Raw genomic sequence first — 20,953 nt, 5'->3', positions numbered from 1 at the left:
TTGGGATTATATATTGACATATTGTGCATCTCTCTAGATATTTATAAGAAAACCAAACAAAAATTTAGGATGCGCTTTGCAAAAAAATTACAGCACTTTGAAAGCGTCGCTAAGAGCTATTAGTATGCCTCACTAGGTACTTAAATTGGCAATGTATACCAGATCTATTGAGGCGCTTTTAATGCGCGGTTAGCTATTAGCGACGCTAAAATTATGTTATACCGATGCAAACAAATTGTGTCACAATAGTGGATAGCGGCACGAGCAAAGCAAGCGCTTTGCTAAGCGTCGGCATAAGTGTTTTTTAAATACCAAGACTGAAGACACGTCAAAATGCATTACTTTGACTTTTACACTATTCACATACCATGGTTGACTTAATTTTTTCACCTCTTTAAAATGAATAAATGTTAGTATATAATATACGGATTTTTCACCAAATGTCACTGAGTTATTGCGTAATTCACCATATACCATAAGAAACTTTCTAATACACCAAATACCACTCACTTAATGTACATTAACACAAAATGGCATTTTTGGTAACTGTCGTTAGTCTGCCGTTTGGGGTAATTTACCATTATGCCCTTATACATCTAAATGGCACCATTGACAGGGTTGAGGGTTTCCACTTCAAAAAAATTGACCCCCTATTTCCCTTTTCCATTGAAGCTACTCTCTGTTCTTCTCCATTACACTTGAACCCTAAAAATCAATCAAAAAGCTTCAAACTTTCAAAGGTGTAAGGTAGATTGCAAGTAGGAAAGTGAATTGGGGCTTACGATTGAACAAAGAAGCAGCTTGATGAGGTTTGAGAGAGAGAAAGGTGTTCGTGACTGAATTTCGCACCAAGTTCGCACCTAGGCTGGACTAAGCATACTCAAGGTATTACTATCCTTATCGATTTGCATTTCGATCTCTGATTTTGTTGTTTTTTTTGCGAAATTGAGTTAGGGTTAGGGGTTATTCGACAATGATCATATGTCAATTTGGTTGGTATGCTATTAAATTCGAATTTGGATTATATGAAAGTTAGTTTTGATGTGTTGTATGCGAATTGTTGTTTGGATTGTGATGCAATATGCTGTTGTTAAATGTTGTTGTTTATCATTCTTTCTTAGGATGAGTGCAATGTGGCTGTTAGTTCGTTCTCCAAGTGGTGATTTTGATGTTAGGGTGGATCGATGACACTTATAAGACCAATTTGATGGAGTTGTTTGAGTACATGTTTGAGGATTCAGTCAAGCGGAATGTTTTCCTCCCTAAATACTTCACCTTGTTTGTGAGTAAACCTAGAACCAATCGATCGTAAGTTAGAGTTAGTTGATGATGGGGCAATGTTGAAAATGTGGGAGTGGAATGAAGGGAGGAATGAAGTAGAAGTGTTCATAGAAGAGACAGAAACACCATCTCTTGTGTTTCAGTCTGCAGAAGCTAGTTGGGCAAAAACTTTGAAGAACAGGGCTGAAAAAATTAGGCTAATGAAGGAAGAGACCAGGAGAAAGGCAGATGCAGCAGAAGCTGAGGGGGAGCTTATGGCCCAGCAGTCATTTACTGTGGCTGTAGAGGTCCATGTTGTGGATGCAGATGATGATGAGGTTGACTATGTTAGGGTATTTAACACCCCAGCAGCTGATGAGGTATTTCTAGGGGAATCTCAACCTCAACCCTCACAACAAGAAACACCTCAACCCAAAGAACATTCCACAAATGAAAAAAGTAAGACACCATCACCACCAAAGAAAACTCCAAGAAGAAAAAAAAATAACTCCAAAGAAGAAAAAAACCCAACCTACACAATCCAGTCAACCAAGACAGCCCACACCTCCACCACCAAATGCATCCCAAGAGCATCCTTCTCCACCACCAACACCAACACACCAAGCCAGGCAGCCTACACCACCTCCACCACCACCACCACAACCAACATCTACTGCACCAAGGCAAGTGAATACTAGGAGCAAAAAACAAACCCAGACCAAAAAACAAACTAGAATTAAACCCAAAGAGTGGAGAGTGCCTAGAAGCACATCAAAAAAAGTATGGTATTGTGGTGGAGAATAAAAAAGGAGCAGGGAGGCAAGTGAATACTAGGAGCAAAAAACCTATGCCTGTTGAGGAAAGTGATGATGAGTCTGATGCATGGCCTTCTGATGATAGTTAAGATGATGATTATGAAGTTTCTGATGTTGAGGATGATTTGGAAATGGACTTGAACATTGAGGAAGACTACATTGTGGAAGAAGAAGATCTACCTGATGATATCCTTGAGAAGACCTTTGAAGATTACTTAGATGGGTCCATGTTTTAGATAAGTTGTATAGAAATGGCAAAATATGGTCTCACTTACCATTTGGGTCCATTGAACTTGAACCATGGTTAATTTCTGAAACTAGAACACAATTTCAAGAGGTATTCAGATATTACTGCATACAAGAAGGCTTCTCTGTTGTGGTTGATCATGCTGACAATACCAGATACATTGCAAAGTGTTTGATAAGGGATTGCAATTGGAGGATTCATGCAGCAATCCTCAAAGATAAAGTCAGCTGGGCTATAAAGAAGCTAGAAGGAGAACATACAACTTGTGGGAGGCTGGAAGAGAATCCTATGGTCTCTTCAGCATGGCTTTGCAGACATTTGCTACAAGATTTGGAGGCAAACCCAGAGATTCCAGTTGAATCATTGCAAAGAGTGTGCATGGAAAGGTACGGGATCCATGTCAAGCTGAGATTGTTGTACAAAGTGAAGACTTTGTCCAGGGAGCAAATACATGGTGATTTTGCTCAGTCTTATGCACTCCTACCAAAGTATGCAGAGATGATTAAGGCCACAAATCCTGGGTCATATGCTCTTGTTACATGGACTGACAATGGGGATTAGAGTTCCATATTCAAGGCTTGTTTCATATCTTTTGCAGCTCAGGTCAAAGGATTCTTGGGTGGTTGCAGACCTATCATAGGAATAGATGGTGCACACCTAAGTGGCTATTACAAAGGGATTATGCTCACTGCAGTTTCAATTGATGGGAATAATGAAATTTTTGTATTAGCCTATGCTCTTGTTGATATAGAGAGTATAGATTTATGGACTTATTTCTTCAGAAACCTAAGGTGCTTATTTGCTCAGTATGGATCTGAAAAGGATGATTGGACTTTTATAAGTGACAGGATGAGGGTAAGTTTCTCCTTTTTTAAAATTTGTGTTGGTAATCTTGAGCTCCACTATCTAACTTTGCCATGTTTTTGGAAGGGTGTTTAATCAGCTCTATATGAGGTGTTCCCAAGAACAACTAGAAGAGTATGTTGCCAGCATTTGTACTCAAATTGCAAGACTGTAGGATGGAGTAGGACAGAATTTCATAAGCTCTTTTGGATTGAGCAAATGCATACAATGAATATGTGTATGGAAAAGCAATGTCTAAGATTCAGGAGTATGATGCAACATCATTTCAGTATCGTATAATTACAGGGGTTGAAGAGCAATGGAGTGTGCACAAGTTTGACAGAATTGTTTGTTGTGATCACAACACAACTAACTTTGTTGAGCCATTCAATGCATGCACAAAGCCCAACAGAGATATGTATGTGCTGACATTACTGGAAGGTAAAATGTTGTGCCACATTTTTTGAATTTCATGCATGCAAATGGTAGTTTTATGCACAATGTTCTAATATTAATTGTGATATGTTTGTCTACTTTTTTTTTTTTTTTTTGGGACTGAATCAGCTGTAAGGAATTGGTGCATGAAAAGGATGGGCTCTAGGTTTGATAAAGCAGTTAATATGGAACCTAATGAGCTCACAGAGTATGCTAAAGGGATTTTGGAGACAAGGAGTGATGAGTCTAGGTTCTGTCATGTGACAGCAGCCGGTGGTGGAGAATTTGAAGTCAGGGTTGGCCATGTCAAGTTCCTTGTCACACTTGGGAATATGACTTGTGGGTGTGGGAAATGGAAAGGATCAGGTCAGGGTCATTTACAGCCAAAGACTTTAAGCCAGGGATTTTGTGTCACCATACTTCAAGGGGGCTGCATATAAGCTGACTTATGCAGTCCACATCCACCCCATGGCTGATCTGACTCACTGGCCAGCACTTGATGTGCCTGACATTGCACTACCAATTGTCAAAAGAAGTGCAGGCAGACCAGCTAAGTAGAGAAGAAGAGCCCCTCATGAAGCAAGGAGAGGAAAGAGGCACAAGAACAACAAATGCAGTCTTTGCAAAGAACTTGGACACAATGCCTTAACCTGTAAGGCAAGAAAGGCAGCAGCAAAAAAGGCAGAAAATATAGAAAGCACTTCACAGCAAGGCAAAGGGAGGGGGAAGAAGAGAAAGGTTGTCAGTTAGCATCCTTAAAGCTGCCAGGCATGATATGATATGTAATTTTTTGGTGAAAACTTTTAAAACTTAGGTGTTATATACCAGGTATTTTTTTAACACAATGTTAAATGTTAAGTACTTGGTTGTTTGGCATAAACATGTTTTTGAATTTCCAAGAAATGTAATACAACTATTGCACAATTATGAAGCCACAATTTTTAGACATACCAAGTTCAAATCAAGGTGCAAATTTATTTAAGCAATGAAATTTTGTTCACATCAATCGTTTCAAGGCTACAAATACAATAACCATAAACATAATTACTCCTATTTTTATTGCTACATTTACTAGCTTTTTCTGCTTTGCTACTCTTCTCTTCAGCTCCTTCAACTCTTGCTTCAACAACCTCTCACCTCCATGGAATTGCGTGTCTATCCCTCCCCTGCTTTGATTTTCATTACCCGACGGGACATTTTGCTCCACATTACCCTTGCACCATCTGAATGTCTCACATACATCACACTTATAGTACAACCTTTGTGGATTTTTTGCCGAATCAAAGCTCCTTATTGCAAACTTCCTACCACAAGAACAAGCTTTGTTTGACACTCTTACGTATGAACAATCGAAAGACGACGACGATAATTGATAGAGTCATAAAAGTATATTATTTTATTTTATTAAACTCTCGATTTTATATTGATATTTAATGGTTTAATGATATATTAAGTAATTTTCTTCCAGAAGCACGTACTACTACTATTGTATTTATTTGTGTGTAGGAAAGAAAATATGGGCACAAACTGCATATTACGACACTCCGGTTAAGAGAAGCAAAGTTTACAAGCCCATTGACTCTCAACTATTTCAAGCCCAATGTTGTTTTATTGTGTAAGCTATTACAGTTGGGCCTTGAAGTATAACAAGCTGTCACACAACATATTAGAAAGAAGAGAGCAGCTCAAACTCTTCATTGTCTCACTGTTTATTGCGGGTAAGCCAGACAGGGAATCCCCTCACCGATTCTTGCGGGAAATCAAATTTTCAAGCAAGAAAAGATAAAGATGAAATTGGATAAAATTGGAGCGAGAGATTCGGATTAGCTGGAGATCAGCTACACCGAAAACAGGAAAGGCAATCGAGTCCCGTATTTTTGGGGGATTCTAGAGATTAATTTGGGGATTACTCTGGGCAGCGAATGACGGAGGAGAGAAACCGAATTGCATGATAGAGGGGGCTGATACTTGACATCTTCGGGGGAAGGGAGCAGCGACAGCGGCAAACTTATTCTCTTCGTGGTATTAGCCAAATTGATTGTCAGTTACTTAATTTGGTAGTACTATAATTTTGTTTTAATAATTGAAGTGGAAAAGTCACGTTTTGCTTCTTACTTTCCACCATTTTCGTGGTTGGTATTAGAACTTGGTTACTTAGTTTATCAAGTTTTCATTTTCAATTACTCTTTGCTTTGTTAATTATGAATTCCATAGTTTCTACTTTTATTCTTATTCTTAACATGTCAGGCTAATTAATTTAGGGTAGGGGAATATATTATGCATTGGATTATTGATTTTGTGAGAATAGATATGTTGTAATTCTTGGGTATTATGTTTATATCTTGATTGGATTGATAGTCTATTTTTTTGGTATAAATTGGTTGAATTATATTTTAGACCGGCCATCTTTAATATAATCTTCTAGTTTGATTGCTAGGATTTTAACTTGTGGTACGTAATTATCCTTGTTAATTTCCCTTGGTAGCAATTAGGTGTTTAATAGGTGACTAAAGCTTGTTATAATGCCTAAGGTTATCAACCCTTTGAGTTGCACAAGTCCGAGCTTGTGAGATTTGTGGCTTAAGTTAGCTACTTTCTAGTTATTAATGCTACTAATTAATCGAGTCTAGAGAGCTTGTTCTAGATTGTTAGTTAGTTAGACAATACTCCAAGAGCTTGTTTGGTTTATTTGCAATTAAGGGAAGTATTGAATGTTTGTTTGTGTTCATCGGCTAACATTGAGATAAAAACATGATTTATATAATTCGATGATCAATCGATTTTCCAATGTTATATTGTATCTCCCGATCCCTATTTCGTCAGTCTTGATTTTTAATATTTATTCGTACTGTTAATTTTACATCTCCGTACTTAGCTTATTTTCAAGTCCGTAGTTTTTTTTTTTATATTAGATCGTAATAGTCATTGTTCAAAACAAGGGTTTTTAACATACACAAGTAATAATTTGATAATCTAATTCTATGTGGGATCGACCCTAGCTTACCCTACTACATTTTAGGAGGTTTTAGTTAGGTTTATTTTTGGTAGACATGCGACAGTCGTACCAATGATGATGATCTCGAGTGTGTGGACATCTTTACAAATGCTTTTAGAAGTGTTACTTGGTACGTGAATCCCTCAACAACTACATTTATATACACAAAAGTAGCCGTTATTACTGTTCAACGGCTACTTTTTTTTTAAAAAAAAAAAACCGTTGTAAACTTATGGGTATACTGTGAAACAACTTTAAACTAAATGGTATACGGTGCAATAACTTATAAAATAATGGTATTTGGTGAAATGGTAAATTACCCCAAACGGCAGACTAACGACAGTTACCAAAAATGTCATTTTGTGTTAATGTACATTAACTGAGTGGTATTTTGTGTATTAGAAAGTTTCTTATGGTATATGGTGAATTACGCAATAACTCAGTGGCATTTGGTGAAAAATCCGTATAATATATCGTTAGATTAGTCATAATGTCTAGTTTCATAATATAATTTTGTTATAATTTTTACTAGTAGACAGTTAAAGATATTAAAGATCAAAGTTGCGTCTTAGCAAATGTGCCGGTCACACTGATGCATTTAAAAAAAAAAAACCGAGGGAGTATAGTACTAGTATTACTACATCCTTCGTTTTTTTAGTTGTACTCCCTCCGTCCCGTAATACATGAGACGTTGGACTTTTTTTCACTATTCATGCATTAGGTTTGACAATAATTTTATACCAACATAATAAAAATACATTTTATCATAAAATATGTTGTTAGATAGGTTTTAATACAAAGTTTCATATTATAATTTTTAAAATAATTTTCATTATATTTAATTATATAAAAATAAAGTCAAACTAGTGCATTGACATGCGTGTGATGCTTGACTGTGTCATGTATTATGGGACAAAGGGAGTAACAATTTTATTTTCACTGTCTCCTAGATAATTTTTGAAGAGGAGAGAAATAAAGAGAAAAATAAAAGGGATCCATGTGGGTAGGAGAGAGATAGAAAGAAAGAAATTTCAAAAATGAAAAGTGTTGTAAGTAATTAACAATTTCCAAAAATAAAAAAGTGTTACAACTGAAAAGAAGTTTAACTATCTAAGGAATGAGTTCCCTCTAGGTTTTCTCCTTGGGGGTTTTTTGGTTCCCTCTAGTGTTTCCCTTGGGATGGTTTTTCTAGCCTCCATTGCTAGATTTTTAAAAAAATAAAAAATATTCTTGTTGTAACTGCTATAGATATTTACTACCCACAATCCCACATAAAAATATAGTCATACAAAGTTAGGTGTACACCTTAAACGAATTCAAATAGGCCCATAAATATTCTTGTGGCAAACTTGTACTCGTAAATTGTACCTATTTTTTCAATAATGCAATATTTGGCTTTCAGGGTGACAGTCGACTCTTTACCTTTAGAGTATTCGATTAACGAGAAACTGACAAAAGCCACAGCTATGTTGAGGACTTGCGCTGCATGGACGGTTGCTCGTCGTCCATGTGTACTGCATTTACCAATGGTTGTGCCGAAGGAGTTGGCCTGATGGGTGCCTTAATGGTGAGATGGTGGCAGCCTTGGTGAAAGATAGCGAGGAATTGGAACTTAAGTAGAGTGTATGAAGCTCATTTCCTATAATAATGCAGGTGTTAGTAATTAACAATTTTGAGATGACTTAATTAAAGATATTAATAGGCAAATTAATGCATTGACAAGCGTGAAATCACTCATGGTGCAATAAAAAAAGAACGGAGGATTTATTTTTTATGATAGGAATTATAAACCAACCCTAATTTCATTAGCCCTAATTTCATTGCGCTAGAACAAGCTATGTCAATAAAATGTACTATATGGTCCTATAGCAAATATCCATATTCATGCATCTCATAGTATATGATCGATCTTGAATCTGAATACCATAACACTGCCAAAATTGCGCTTTTCCAAGCCAGTATGATTACTACATGAACACTAGATCAATCTAAAGGCTGTCTAGTGTCTTCTATCACCTCTATCAAAGAAGATAGGCACAAGTTATCATATTTACAATGGAAAGAAGAATCGTCAGAATTTGCAGAAATCAAGACACCGTTCCTAAAAAGGTAAGTCAGACTGGATTCGGGTTGGTTGTATGTAGAAAAATAGACTCTCTTAGAAAACTCCTTCCCTGAATGACAAACACATTCAACAAGATTTGCCAGCTTATTTTCTGAAGCCTCACATTGACAAGCATTTTCTTCCTGAGATTCAAGCTTTCTCAGACCTCCATTCTCGAAGTTACTGCATCTTTCAATGCTATACAGATTCCTTATAGTTGAGCACAGACTTGAGGATAGTGCTGAAACAAGATCATGGACATCTTCCACGGTGCAACATGAAGATAATTTCCACTCTTGGGCGATTATTTTCTTTAGCAATTGTTGAAGAGTATAAATGCATTCACTGCAACAACTGTAAGAGCATATAACCTCAGACTCTGATGGCAAATCACTGCTCTGAGAAGACTTGGAATCATGGAGCTGAAGATCACTTGTACAATTTGCAGCTTCAGAAGATTGTTCATATTCCACCAAGGGTTCAGTAATAGATTGATTGCAGAATTCACTGGATACATGGAGCTCAGTGTTTTCAAGTTTTCCTGAGTTACAAATACCGGCTGCTAGTTGATCAAGAGATTCTGTACAAGCCAATTGACTAGACTCTTGTTTAGTCTGCATGTGTCCACCAGTGACGGAAATATCTTCAAAATGTTCCAACTCTGGCTCTTCAGATCCTGTAAATTTCTGGGGTATTATAATATACGATTGATGAACAGAACCCACACAGTAGGTTCTAGACACAATATTGCTCCCTGAAAGTATTTGGTTAGCTGATTCCTTTTCTTCATTTGCAACCTTTACTTCAGAATGAACATCCTGTGCAATATGGATTGTAGCCGCAGCTGTTGATTGAGACTCTTCAACAAGGCTCACTGCCTCCGTCAGATTGTCATTGCCAGAATCAATAGTTCCCATGTTTGAATCAGCAGGTTGAGCACTTACATCAATAGTTTCTGGCAGCACTAGTTCAAGTTCTGGCTGCTGAAAACCATTACCTGGAATATTAGGCTCTGTTTCAACCTGCATAGAATTGTCACCTGGTGTGTGTAAAGGATTTCCAGCAATACAGCCCTGCAGGCTCTCCTCAATTGGGTCTTCTAAAACTTGCATAGGCTTAGCAGCTGGAGGCTGCAGAGTTTCAGGACACTGAGCACCATTTAGCTTCGAGTTCACAATAGATGTTTGAGCATCTGCCTCTAAGCTGAAATTCAACATTATTTCGGTCAGACAACTCAGGCGGAACAAAAGAATTTACCAGCACATTAATGAAACCATACCTTTTTAATGAGTAAGACCAGCTGTTAACCATGTCCTCTAGGTAAGCAACTTGGGACAAAAGGCGAAAATATTGGTATCTGTCTTTTCCTGCCTGGATCCTGGTAGCTATTTGCTCAATGAGGAGCTCAAGCACCTTCCTTACCTCCAGAGAAACTTCCAGCGGAGATGTATATACTCCTCGATATGCAGACAAGCCCACAGCTAATAGGCCTCTAACCAATGTAAACTGGTCCTTACCTTTACTGCTGTTAGAATTGCATGCAACAGTTTCCTTTGCTACTGACTTAGAAGGGCGTACAATGCAAGAATTAAATGGCCATCCTTTCCAAGGTCCACGGATGTCAGTGCTTGGACCTTCGTTCAGCTTGGAAGTGATCCAACAGAGTTCAGCAAAATGTGGGTACCTCAGAATTTGATAGCCAAAAGCAGTTATAGCCAACGTCACGGATGATTTTCCTTTGCCATTTCTAGATGCAGATGGCGCTGGCAATTTCGCAATAGAGCCTTCTGCCAGTTCTGGTTTTGCTCTAGGTTCCTCCATTAATTTGAGTTCACTTTGGTGACTTAACACATCAACTTTACCTCCATGACGAGCATTATAGGCAGTACTTGAATCTGAATCACCATGATTTCCAATGTGAACAAGTTGCACAAATTGTTGAATCAGATCCTGTGATAAGTCCAATGCAGCCGAATGGATCAACTTATCATGGTGAAACTCCCTTTCCACCTCCACAGAAAATCGGGGAGTTCCATACTCCGAATGAACAGACCCTTCAGATGTTAAAATGTCACAGCCAAAGAACTGACGCAGTTCTGGAGGAAGAGCTGAACTTGGAATCTCTGATGTAGCCTAGTCATGAAAACAACAAATAAGCAGTCAATTCCGGGATAACATAAGAACCCTTGTGCCAAGTGTTCATTATAAACATATAATAGCAGACATACAAATGAAATATGACATCTTAGGGGGAATTGTTTTGGAGATTTCAAGGAGGAAAAGAGATTCAAAATGCAAGTCTTGTGTCAGGACCTACGGGCCAAGGGACACACCCTTGATTCCCTTTTTCGTCGTTTGTTAGTCATTTTTATAAATTCCTCCCACTTTATGATCCCCCCTCCCCCCAACACCCCAAACAATGGAATCATTTAACCCAAAAACTCCTTTACACCCAACCACCTTCACCACTCCATCACACTATACCACTGTCTGACCCCACCAATCCCCATCTACAAACACTAAACTCTTTATCCACCAACCACCTCACCAACTCCCCTATTCGCCCCCGAAAACCAACGAACCCACCCCAAAAGCAAACCTAACCACCCAAAAACCACTCTACCACCTCAAAATCTATCCACCTACCACGAAAATTCACCCAACTAGCCAACTGTCGCAACCCAAAAAACCACCCACAAATCTGATTGAGAGAAAAAGAAGGCCAACCTTTCTTACTAGTGTCGCAATCTAGAGAGGAGGGTTGTAGGGTGGTATCCCTTGTTATTGTTTGTGGTGGTGGTAGTTTTTTCCCTTTCTTTCCACTTATCCCTCATTCTTTAGCCTACAACCAATAAGTTCCCTTTACTTCTGATTGTAAAGCTCTGTTTGGTTTAATGGAAAATATTTTCAATGAAATATGATTTTTCGTGGAAGATAGTTTTCTAGGAAAAACACAGGTACAAACTAGTTTTCAATTGTTCAGTTCCTTGCAAGAAAACTTAAAGACAAAGAAAATGGAAGGGGAAGGGAATAGATGGATTGGAGGAGAAAATGAGGGGAAGCAAGGAGTAGGGAAAAAACTTGGCTTCCCATTCTTACACAAGAAAGATGTTTCCATATTTTGGGAGAGCTATTTTCCACCCTTGAAAAAAATTGTTTCTCGCCCCAAACATAGAAAATTGAGAATCCTTGGATGGAATATTTTATGAAGCTCCATCATTCCCAAAATCACAATTTAAGAATATAAAAAATTCACTCTCCTAAGTCAAGGAACAGTTACAGATAAAGTAAAAAAGAGAAGACATCAAGACAAGGATATATACCCCATTCCTGTGAGAAGGAAGGGTAAGAGGCAGAATAGAAGAGAGAAAAATCACCAGTATGATAAGGGATGAGGATACACGTATGTATTCTAGATGCTCCACAAAAGATCTCCATATCTGGGAGGCACTGCAATCTTTGTATTGGCATGCTGTCACTTCCATTGGTTCAGATTTGCTTGGAATGGGACTACAGTTCTCATGACCAGTTGAACAAGATGTTGACAAGGATTCCTTGGAAGACTGATGTAATGTTGCAACCTCAACATCTTCCTGGACACTCGGGCATGACTGTACAGCCCACAGATCAATCCTGGGCATGAATAAACCACACATCTTCAAACTGGCACATTTCACTGCAATAATGACAAGCAATGAGAAGCATTTCAAATGTCATAATCATATTTGATCATGGAAGCATTAACAATAAGGTCATACAACTAATCAGCTAGGACAGCAGCTCATATTTGCCTTGCAGCTAAACCAGAACTTATTTTGAATGGTTGAGGAATAGAGGACGAGGTTATAGAATTATAGAAAAACACAAGGGGGGTATATTCCAGTTTCCAGAGCTTCTTCAAATTGTATCCAATTGTTCAACTCCATTACTTTAAACCTCCCTTAGTACATAATATTAACTTCCATAAACTTCATAGCACATGGCTATAATTTTGAATGAGAAAAGAGGGGGAGGGGGAGGGAGAGGGGGAGGTGGCATCAGTAAATGAATAATAATGTCAAACCTGGAACATTTGACATTTCATAGACATCTGAAATCAAATTAGATTCAGGTTATGACTATTCTCTGATCTCCTCTCATTAGGGACAACTAATCAGCTAGGACAGCAGCTCATATTTGCCTTGCAGCTAAACCAGAACTTATTTTGAATGGTTGAGGAATAGAGGACGAGGTTATAGAATTATAGAAAAACACAAGGGGGGTATATTCCAGTTTCCAGAGCTTCTTCAAATTGTATCCAATTGTTCAACTCCATTACTTTAAACCTCCCTTAGTACATAATATTAACTTCCATAAACTTCATAGCACATGGCTATAATTTTGAATGAGAAAAGAGGGGGAGGGGGAGGGAGAGGGGGAGGTGGCATCAGTAAATGAATAATAATGTCAAACCTGGAACATTTGACATTTCATAGACATCTGAAATCAAATTAGATTCAGGTTATGACTATTCTCTGATCTCCTCTCATTAGGGACAAGCACAATTGTATATTCATTTCCTCCCGTTCCCACAATCAGGAGTAGAAATTCTTCTATACAGAATACAAAACATAGCAGCCTACAATTTCTTGGTTATTTTAGAAATTGTCAATGTCAAAAAAAATCAACAAAATAATCAGTTATTGTCTTCAACATAAGAAGACTTTCAGCCTAGCAAAAGCATTCAATTTTACCCTTTATAATAGAATGATTTGAAAAGACTGAAGCATGACATACTTAAAATATTTGAAATGCCTTGTTCCATATCGCCATGCCCCTCTTGTGAAATTGTAGCCAAATCAATCTTCTGCATTTCAATATTGCCCACAAAACAATGAAGAAGGCACGAAGCAAGATGCTTTTGGCCAGATCTTGGATCCCCTGAAATCATTATCCTATACCCTATTTTCTTTGATAGAGCATCACAAAATTTTTGGTGTGAACCAGAAGTATTGACATGAAGATCAGATGAGCGAAATCCACCATCCCCAGATGAAGTATCACTTGACATATCACAACTGGCGGAAGAAGCATCTCCTTCTAGGATTCCAGCAATGAGAAGATTTCTCACAATCTCTTTAGTAGTTTCTGCATCTTGCACCATATCTTGTGCATGGCACCACCATTTATCACTCTGCAAACCTTTTTTCTCCAAAACTGAAACAACAACCCTTTCAATGGCTGCTGTGGCATATACGAGACGACGAGGTAACCAGAGACGGTCATCAAGATATAGAGATATCATCAAGCTTAAAAGTGGCTGGAGCAGGAAAGGAATAAGATGCATGTGAAGAGGAGAGCCAACAACTTCATTTGCAGCCATCCCTGCCTCTCTACGGGAACATGGAGGAGGAGCAAGGGAAAGAGCCTCCAACCAATCTTTCTCTTCCACCACAAATGAAGGAAGCTGTGGACGTTTTCCCTGCTCAAGATTGTTTTCAGCATAAGAAATAATTTGGTGCCATGAGCAATTTCTTTTCAAGGCGATAACAGCTGCTTGAGCACAAAGAGCTTGCAGATCTGCACCGGCAAAGCCCACAGTTCTAGCAGAGACCCACTCCAGCAAAGTAGCAGATACTGGTTTAGGCCACTTTCTTGTATGAAGAGCCAAAATAGCAGCTCTATCATTCGTTGAAGGTAGTGGAAAATAAACTTCTCTATCAAACCTTCCAGGGCGTCTTAAAGCTGGATCTACAGCATCAGGACGGTTTGTAGCACCTATAACTATAAACAGATCCTCGAGACTTTAAGCCATCCATTAAGGCTAGCAAGGTGGATACCACTGAACTGTGAGTCTGGTCTTGCTGCCGCGTACGAACAGGTGCCAACCCATCAATTTCATCAAAAAAAATTATTGAAGGCTGAGATTTCTCGGCAACCTGGAAGAGAAGTCTAAGCTGTCGCTCAGCATCCCCAACATATTTTCCCAAACAATCTGCACCTTTCCGGGCGAAATAAGCTATGCGTTTATCCCCACGAGCACAGGCCCCAATCAATGAGCGCACAACTAGAGTCTTGCCTGTTCCAGGATAACCATGCAATAGAACGCCTCTGGGTGGTGTAATCCCCATGTTTTTAAAAAACTCTGGGTACAGAAGAGGCAAGAGGACAACCTCTTTCATACATTGTATGACACCCTGGAGTCCTGCAACAGATTCCCAACCCTCAAAAGATTTCTGACCTTCAGAATGTGGGCCCCCTATGTACACAGGGGCAATTCTTAACAAATCACGCTGAAGCCTTTTTGATTCACGCCTCAAAAATTCTTCATCCTCACCACACTTCTCCAACCACTTTTCTTCTGCCTCAAGATCTTTTCGTGAAGCATCATTTGACACCTTTCTCAGTTCCAACCTCACCTTCTTAGCCTTAAGCTTCTTCATATGTTGTGCATATTGAAACCCATGAGGTTGGAAATGATGCCGATGATCAGCGCAGGCTATAAGAAATTTACGGTGATCAAATATGCAGCCACTAGCTCGTGCACAAGGCTGTGGAAAGTAAATTGGGAAATAACCAATCAACAACAGAAACAATAAATTGAATCAATTGATGAAAGTTTAAACCTTCTGACTGCAAACGATCTAGAGTTATGAGACAATGTGTAAGAAGAGCACACACAACACATGCGTCGATAAATGGCAGACAATAACAACAATTTTCAAAGGTATACAAGATACTGGACAAGATCACAATATGAGCAGTAGAAAATTCACATCAACATCAAAAGGGTTAGCATAAGATGAGAATTTGACAAAATGAAAGGTCTGCCTGCAATAAGCTATGAACAAAAGTTAGATGGCTCCTTACCAAATGGTAAGTTCTTGGACACCGATCCACACGGCACCCAAGAGTTGCCCCAGGTCTTCCACAACGGGTACATTTCAACGCCCTTCCTCTACAAAGTGCAGCTCTGATGTTTCTTAAACACCCTAAGCCAGCAAAATAAACCTACAGACATTAGTCAACAACAAAATTTTTTGAATGAGGAAAAAAAATAGCATAAACTGGTACACATCATAATGCTCTTAGGAACTCAAAAGAAAAAGCTGACAGGCTGTCGAGAGCCAAAAAAAAAAACAATATATGGACCGATGTTACCAGCTACTTCCTCTATTTTTTAATAGCTGCAGCACACACTTTTTCACGGTATTTAAGAAGTATAATTTAGCGGGCCATGTGCTTCACATAAGGGAAATAGTACAACTTTTCCCAAAATAACTCTCCAATTATAGTGTGTTGCAAGTATTGTGACATTTCCATTTTAGGGAAGTGTTATTAGTATTAAAAAACGGAGGAAGTATTAAACATTGAATGTCAGAAGGTCAGCAATTTCCAATCCTAACTATTTGATAACCTAAACACCAAACACGTGTACATTTTTTTTGGTAATATTATAGATATTAAATCAAAGCATGGGAAGAACAAACTTCATACAACCAAGAGCCCCAAAAAAGATGTGTACACTATGTCTCTCAAACGCCTTGGAAGTATTTAAAGGCATCTGAACAAAAAATGGTACTGAAACAGCAACTTAATGCTTAAAACAAAAGGACATATAGATGAAATGGCAGCCAAGTTTTAAGCATGCATCCCCCCCCTATCTATTTGATTCAACCAATCAATCAAAGCCTTAATCCCATAGGTGAGGTCGGCTATATATCAAAGTGATTATTCCGTATAGTCATCCACAAAAATCTTCCTCCTCCATCCTTTACAATCAAATACCCCATTCTCATGCAAATCCATACGCTTCATATCCTTCCTAACCCCTTCCAACCAAGTCATTTTCAGTAACCCTCTACCTCATTAAACCTCTCCATGATCCCACTTTTCGATTAGATAGAAATTGGATATTATAGGGTCATAAAGGGGAATGGATGGATAAATAAAAGGGAAAAAAAAAAAAAAAAAAAAAAAACAGAACGGGCAATCATTTGAAGAGAAATTATAGACCCTTCAGTTTCTATAGGTGTGTGACATGTATCTAAAGCAAAGTCAACTAAACCTCGCCTATAATTTAAAGCCAAATTAAATTGAAAAGGAATTTATTTTCCTTTTTTTTGAAACTTTTATCTTCAAAATATATGTTTCAGTTTATGTTTGATTATAAAACATGATATTATTTCCACAGATCTCGTATATATACACCAATAAAGATTAATTCAAAGACGAAGAATAAAATTTAATATAATTAAAGCAATGGTGAGCTATAAGCCTTGTAGCTATGTTTGCCAACTCAGCTTTCTAATCTACTACCATAAAGAAAACTACTTTACCCTCTAATGGTAAGCAACATTCTCTTCTAACTTAAATGGGTCCCACATGTTAAAATTATTTTATAATAAAAGAAAAGCAACAAACATCAACCTTAGCAACACAATTTCTGGAAGTTAATGCTTTTAAAGTGCCAAGTGGAACCATGATATATGCTAGGTTGCACAAGAACGGGTACTGACATGGATACGGGAAAACGTCTATCTCAAAATAAGGGACACGGGTACGGGATGTTAAAACTCATATGATATATTTTAAAAAATGAATTTGGCCATATATTTGTCCTCTCATTAGATCATATTAACAATGAGCTATATATAAAGGCACCCATATTATTTAACAATTACCTTATTTATCTTACTTTACTTAAATTTTCTAATTAAAAAAAGTTGAACAACCCATATCATAGTAGGATACGGTCCGAGACATATCGTCATGTGTCCCACGAGTGTCGGTGTCTGAAACGGTGTCCGACACGAACATGGCAGTTGGATGAAGTGTCCATGTATCCTAGGATATATGTGAAACCACACCGCTTTGTGGAGCTACATATATATCACCAAGCTACAACTAGTGTTGCTTCACACTAGTAAACTCACTGCTCCAACTTTTAATTATTTGCAAGCAGGTTGTTCATTACAACCGGTGGGGATGCTCTTCATTCCATTTTTATGATACAACTTAAACAAGTATACCATGGATGCTTTCAAAAAAAACTGAGAGGCAGCATGAGGGTACACGATTCCGACACAGAGAAGGAAATTTTAATTGAAAACTCAGGCCACATTCACATACATATTGAAACACCAGGTGTATGTCTGAAATTAGTAAACACGCCTGGGAAGTACACATGAAGCTAAAAGTTATTCTTTTTATCTGAAGCTATCTGCCATTAAATTTTAAATATATTTTAAAACATTATCATTCCAATTTCTTTCAAGAGACACAATTAATTGATAGGGTAAGCATCCTTACAATTGCTCAGAAGCTGAACCTAACTTCGATCAAATTACCAAACTTTGTAAGGCTAAAGCATCTAAATCATAAGGACTAAGGAGCAAAATATCTTGTATGTTCCTAGTAGACTCAAACCTTTTCAGACAAATTAAACACATTATCATGTAGGATAAAGGTAGACAAGTAAAAAGAATATGAATCATGCAACTCACCTCTGGACTCCATACAGCACAATGTTGATGAACCCAAATTCCAGCAATTCCATATCGGTCATTTATGGGGCCCAAGAGTCTTCCAAGCCAACCAGATTCATCACCAAAACCATCCCATGGATCATAGTTGCATTCCTCAGAAGCAGATGAACCACTGTATGCCTCATTGTCACTCCCAGCTGAATCATTAGCCGTAACCTTTGGAGGCTTTCCATCAGTCCCTCCCCCACACAAACCACATCGTCTTCCCTTCTTTACACGTGATTTAGGAATCCCACCAACAGCAACATTGCAATCAGCCTGGTCTGCACCACCATCAACCTCTGCATGTTTTTCCTTAACTTCTGCAACAACCTCTTTTAAAACATCATGTCCCACATCTTCAGCTAAATCAGTAGCCATCGCAGTCACCTCTGCTGCTTGATTTTGATTTTCATCACCCTCATCATGTTTCAATGAACCCAATGCTTCATGATTCTTCTCATCACCTACCATATTGTCAATCCTATCAACATTTTCCATAGATACATTATCCTTAGGACCTTCACTCTCTATATCCACAAGATGAACAAGACTACCATCGCTAATCTCCTCATTTCCGACTATTCTACCACTTTTTGAGGGCATACAATCCCCATCACCTTCATCCCCTAAGGCATCAACCGCATTTTCCAAGTTGCCATCTTCTAAATGATCATCATGCAACTCATCCACATCCTCATCCTCATCATCAACTGAAACCCTAACACTACCAGGTTCACTAGACTCCATAACCTTCGATTTATCACTATCCAAGCAAGGCTCTTCCTCCACCGGATCATCCTTTACAGAATTAATCTCCTCATCATCATCCCAACAAAGCTTCCTCTTCCCACGAGCCTTATTCCGACTACCTACCAAACTAAGTCCTTCACTTTTACCCCTAGACCTTACCCTCAACCTCAAAGCTCCCAATTCCTCCTCCGAATTCACAACACTCGGAATAGGACCATCATTCTTCACTTTCCCCTTCCCCCTCAACTTCTTCCCTGAACCCCCGTTAACATTCCCCCCTAACTTATCAAGTTTCCGCCTCTTCCTCGAAGGGGGAGGCGACGAATCAAGAATCACCGGTGCCCTTATCGCCCTCGAGCTTCGACGAAGCTCCGTCTCCTTCCCCACTAATTCCCCTCTTCTACTAGTACCCTCATTAGACTCCAATTTAACCCCCCGATTCTTATTATACACCTCCTCACTAATTGCATCAAGTCTTTTATGCTTCTTTCGAGTTCTTACACCCGACCGGTTCCCATTCCCTTCTTTCGAAGGAGAAATGGTTTCCGATTCAGATTTTCGCATCACAAATTACTTCAAAAAAAACAGAGCAAACCCCCCTATTTTCGATTATTCATCCAACAAACATTACAGAAATAAAAACCCTAATTATACACCAACATTCATCAAATTAAACCTTCAAATCAAACTCAGAAACACTTACCTCTTCGTCGACAACTCCTATTTGATCCCCCAAAAAACAATCACATAAACCCTAGAAACTCCAATGCAAATTTCATCCACAAAAATCCCGAATCATCTCATTGATTATCGATCAAACGAAGAAAATGTTGAATAATCTGGAGTTTTTTAGGGTAATAACAGCATTATCATCACACTTTTTCTCTCTCCTCTGTTTTCAAATTCATTCGAAGTTCATTTTTCATGCGCTTGTTATTTTGAAGGAGGAACTAGGGCAGAAAAAAGGGGGGAGTGTTCATATTATTTGCTTAATTTTTATTTTTTTTGTTTTATCTCACGCGCTAAGTATCACGTGATACGACGCGCTATTTGAAGAAGAAGTTAATGTTTTTATGCACTTTTTTGTCCAAATTGTTTGGAAATGAATATTTGGTAGGGTAATTTAAATTGGGTATCCAAAGCACGTGGTTATCGAGAGTGGGCTTTTTTTTTTTTTTTTTTTTATTTAAAAAAAGAAATTGGGAATATTGGATGATATGTTATTTTCTTGAACGTTGTTGTATTTTTTCCCACCAAACACTTTTACCGCCAAAAAATGTGGGAATTGCCTCAACTAGAAATGAGAGAATTGAGGGGTCTATTTTGGCAATACATCAAGCTTTAAATGCTAGCTGGTGGAAAGATGGGGTATTATTTGGAAAAAGGGAAGAGGTCAATATTAGTTGAAGGGGGCTTTTTTTTTTCCAAGCGCGCTCTTACTTATCCTCATGATGAATTAAAAGTGTTTATCTTATAACATTATTGTAATAAAATGCATTAGTTTTCTTGCAAGTTCATTTAATAAGTATTTTTTAATTTTTTTAAAAAAAGGTAAATATGAAAACATTAACTTTAGTTGTTTCTTGACGGTGTCAAAGGCAAAAAGCTCACAAGCAAATTCAATGAAGAACGTTTTTAATGGAGTTTCAAGTTGTTTCAATAGAGACTAACGTCAATAACCACAACAAACCCAACATCACCATTTCTGACAGCTTTGCCACTAAATTCAAAGATAACCCTAAGAAAACATATAAAAATAAAGGGAATGGTTAACCCCTTAGGTAGATATTTGTCATTTGCTTGTGAACGCCCTTCATTTGTGTTGAAGCTACTTGTGAGCCTCTTCACTTGCTTCTTCTTGAATACTCCATCAATTTTGTGTTCAAATTATCACCTACATATTTCATGAATCCCAAGAGTACCCTCACTTCACCATGGCAATATACCAAAATTAACCTGGGATAAACGTTACATGTTTATTCTGGAGATAAACTT

General features: G+C 38.1%; 2 protein-coding genes across 2 annotated transcripts; one reads left to right on the top strand and one right to left on the bottom strand.

Moving 5' to 3' along the window:
- Nucleotides 1-461: 461 nt before the first annotated feature.
- LOC110737714 lies at nt 462-5,938 on the top strand. The gene is made up of 2 exons (XM_021918045.1): nt 462-3,606; nt 3,730-5,938. The coding sequence occupies exons 1-2, from the start codon at nt 3,417-3,419 to the stop codon at nt 4,038-4,040; spliced, it is 501 nt and encodes a 166-aa protein (XP_021773737.1). The 5' UTR covers nt 462-3,416; the 3' UTR covers nt 4,041-5,938.
- Nucleotides 5,939-8,459: 2,521 nt separating this feature from the next.
- On the bottom strand, nt 8,460-20,837 carry LOC110737713. Its single transcript, XM_021918044.1, is given in 7 exon segments — nt 8,460-9,902; nt 9,979-10,832; nt 12,077-12,375; nt 13,476-14,466; nt 14,468-15,229; nt 15,549-15,689; nt 18,185-20,837. Coding segments are annotated over 7 exon segments (5,709 nt in total). The 5' UTR covers nt 19,523-20,837; the 3' UTR covers nt 8,460-8,578.
- Between the last annotated feature and the right edge of the window lie 116 nt (nt 20,838-20,953).

This window comes from Chenopodium quinoa, unplaced genomic scaffold (genome assembly GCF_001683475.1).
Source record: "Chenopodium quinoa cultivar QQ74 unplaced genomic scaffold, ASM168347v1, whole genome shotgun sequence".
Lineage (NCBI taxonomy): Eukaryota > Viridiplantae > Streptophyta > Magnoliopsida > Caryophyllales > Amaranthaceae > Chenopodium > Chenopodium quinoa.
Note: the sequence above shows the minus strand (reverse complement) of the source record. Positions and strands in the feature narration are given on the sequence as shown.

What these genes read in the sequence shown, in the direction of transcription:
- LOC110737714 (XM_021918045.1), top strand. Translation starts at nt 3,417, where the DNA reads ATGTCTAAGATTCAGGAGTATGATGCAACATCATTTCAGTATCGTATA. An exon ending in TGTGCTGACATTACTGGAAG is followed by an intron (nt 3,607 to 3,729) that starts GTAAAATGTTGT and finishes GGACTGAATCAG; the next exon opens with CTGTAAGGAATTGGTGCATG.